The sequence below is a fragment of the Uranotaenia lowii genome, chromosome 2, assembly GCF_029784155.1.
Source record: "Uranotaenia lowii strain MFRU-FL chromosome 2, ASM2978415v1, whole genome shotgun sequence".
Taxonomy (NCBI): Eukaryota; Metazoa; Arthropoda; class Insecta; order Diptera; family Culicidae; genus Uranotaenia; species Uranotaenia lowii.
In genome coordinates this window covers 116426572-116429618 of record NC_073692.1, presented here as the reverse complement: position 1 = coordinate 116429618, position 3047 = coordinate 116426572, and the positions used below count along the sequence as shown (strand labels likewise).

Here is a 3047-nt window from a genome sequence, read left to right as displayed (position 1 = left end):
GGACATCGGCTCAGAAAGTAATTTACTTGCCAACTGAGCTATAGGGTAACGGACTTATTTTGGAACACCTTGTCTAGCTGTCTTATAAAACACCCTAGCAAATATTGTTCAAGCCCGGGCACTTAATGTAATGCACTTTTTTTCATTATTATTTGCTTTATAAGAGAGCTAGACAAAGTGGTCCTAAGTAGGTCCCCTGGTCCAAAATAAGTCCGTTACCCTTTAACATGTCTGTTTTAAAGTTGGGTTGATAATAAAGTTTAAGAAAAGTTACAAATTATTGTTTTTTTTTAATTGCATAAATCATCATATTTTTGATTTGGGACAATTTAATTCGGAAATTTAAATGTGTTACGGAAAAATAACAAAAATAACAAGCTCCCGAGCAAAGGGATATCGGCGCCCGGTGAAAGTGCACATCCATTTTACAACGAGAGAATTGATGGATTCTACTCATTTCAATTCCTGCATCAGATGGACGCAATAGAGCTGGGGAAATGCGATTTGTGGTTGTGGAAAATTCATTGCTTTCGGAATTGAGCTTGGGGAACGGTTCCGCGTATGGCAATGGTCTTTCTGCCCTGGGATGAGAATATCCAACCAACACGAACGCAACGGTGCAAATGTATCTGCAGCTCTGAAGAGGGCCAATTAAACTAGTTGTTCATTTTATTTGCCGACTTAGGACTAATGCTGAGGGGAAGCTTAAAACCAACTCGATTAGCGCACATGCTGGAACCACCAAGTTGATCATGTTCAATGGTTTTGTGGTACCTGCCTGAAATGATACAGTTTCCCTGACGTCTACAGGGGCCAGTCAAATCTTACGTAATGCAGATCATTTTCGAAGCCCCCACTAGACAAATAATTGTGATTGATAACTTAGACGTACAATTTGAAATAACCAGAATTAGTCACATCTTCATTATAATTTAATCTACGAAAAAAAAACAAAGCAACGCATCAGGACCCAAACAAACACTTTTTCTCGTTGCGGAATAAAAACACCAAATTTGATAAGGAACAGATTTGAGCACTGCGAGTGTACTGCCAATACGAAACACGAACTGAACATTATTTCATTTCCCATTATTCAAAAATATTTATTTAGCAGCTCCTGCTTACAGAATACGTTAGTTTGCAACGATCATTATCGTTGTGTAGTTAGCGATGAAGCTCCTGCGGACGACGGTTGTTTTCATTATTTTTGGATTATCCCAGCTGAGTCAGAGCTCTGCAGCATACATTGATCCTGGTTCGTTTGTGTTCCCGGACGCCTCTAGAGCACTGGATCAAACAGTAGACGAAGCGGATACAAATGATCCCAGACCGGCTCCAGAAGTTACCAATGAAGATACATCGGTAAGTGATACGAAGCGTTTTTTTAATTAAATTTGTATTAATTACATTTTATGTTTAAATTTTAGAACTTTTTGCAAGATCTAGGATTTTATAACCCGGCAGAGGTCGCAGATAGGCTAGACATGCTAGCTGAAGATCCTGTAAAAGAGGCCTTGAGGAAATTTCAGCAGCGCTATAACCTATCTGATACAGGCATTCTTGACGACGACACAAGGCGTTTGATAGCTGCTCCACGATGCGGGTTGCCTGCGGAGCTCAACGATGGGGAAAAGTGGTCCAAAAAGACTATCACCTATATGATTAATAGTCTTCCTAGAAGTTTGGATTCGTCGGTAGCCAGACAAACGATAAGACAAGCGTTCGACGAGTGGACCAAATATGCTGATTTGAATATTAGAGAGATTAACCAAGGACAAGCCGACATTTATATCAGTGACGAAGGAAGAATTCACAGCAACCGATTAGGAGGAGAATGCCGATTTGATAGAGATACAACAGTAGCACACGCATACTTTCCCGAAATTGGAGATATCCACTATAACGGAGCAAGAAGCTATACCGAAGATGAATTTTTCAGTGCAAACTTACACGAAATGGGACACACTTTGGGCTTGGATCACACAACTTCCCAGTCGTCCATCATGTTTCCCATGCATATAAGGTATCACTCAACGATTCCTACAGAAGATCAAATCTCATTGCAGAGTCTGTACGGTCCGCGAATAAATACTGTTATCGAAACAACAACCCGAAGACCAGTTACAACCTCGAAACCGGCACCCAAATTGTGCTCAATCAACAAAATTGATACAATTTTCAATGACGCTCAAGGGAACACAATTATATTTGCAGGTGAATACTACTTTGAATCGGACGATTGGAACCCTCGAGGACGCTTGATATCGAGCAGATGGTCGGGATTACCCAGTAACATCGACGCTTCCTTCACGTACCATCGCAATGGGAAAACGTTCTTTTTCAAGGGCACCAAACTGTGGGTTTATGCAGACAACCAACTGGAAGCGGGATACCCCAAAGCTATCAGCCAAGAACTTCCGGGTCTACCCAACCACATGGATGCTGCTTATGTAACAAAAGGAGGCAGCATAGTGGCTCTCCGCAATAAACATTACTGGTTCTACAATCCGAAGCTGCGTCCACAGGTTAGCAGCCATTTCCCCCGACTGGTGTACGACTTCAAGAACATGCCGACAAACATTGATGCAGCAATGCGCCACACAGATGGGAAGTTTTACTTTTTCAAGGGGCGTTATTACTACACACTCAACTTGTCCAGCTTTACCGTGAGTGAAGCAATGCCTTTAGAGGATATGTGGTTGCTTTGTTGAGATTGGAAATAAAATAAATACATTTGAAGAGAGAAATAGTTTTAACCCGAAAGAAAATGTGATGAATATCTTTTTACATAAGGATATGCTAAGTATGTTTATTGTTAAACTTTTTTATTCGTATTTTTCTGTGAATTCGTTTCATGGGAATCAATCATGCGCAGTCCTATGCGGAGGGTGACCATCCTCCCCTCCAGGCAAAAAGCCCGTTGAAAAAAAAAGAAAGAAGTTGGAAATTCATAAAAATTTAAAACTTTTCCTAGTTGGTGTTTCCCTAATTAATTTCAGTCAATTTTCCATTGGGGTGATCAATTTTCCAATCGACACTTCAGAAGT

General features: G+C 40.6%; 1 protein-coding gene across 1 annotated transcript; it reads left to right on the top strand.

The window, feature by feature from the left end:
• Positions 1–932: 932 nt before the first annotated feature.
• On the top strand, positions 933–2747 carry LOC129747073 (matrix metalloproteinase-19-like). The gene is made up of 2 exons (XM_055741090.1): positions 933–1362; positions 1428–2747. Exons 1-2 carry the CDS (start codon positions 1171–1173, stop codon positions 2709–2711), a joined length of 1476 nt encoding a protein of 491 aa, XP_055597065.1. The 5' UTR covers positions 933–1170; the 3' UTR covers positions 2712–2747.
• Positions 2748–3047: the final 300 nt, after the last annotated feature.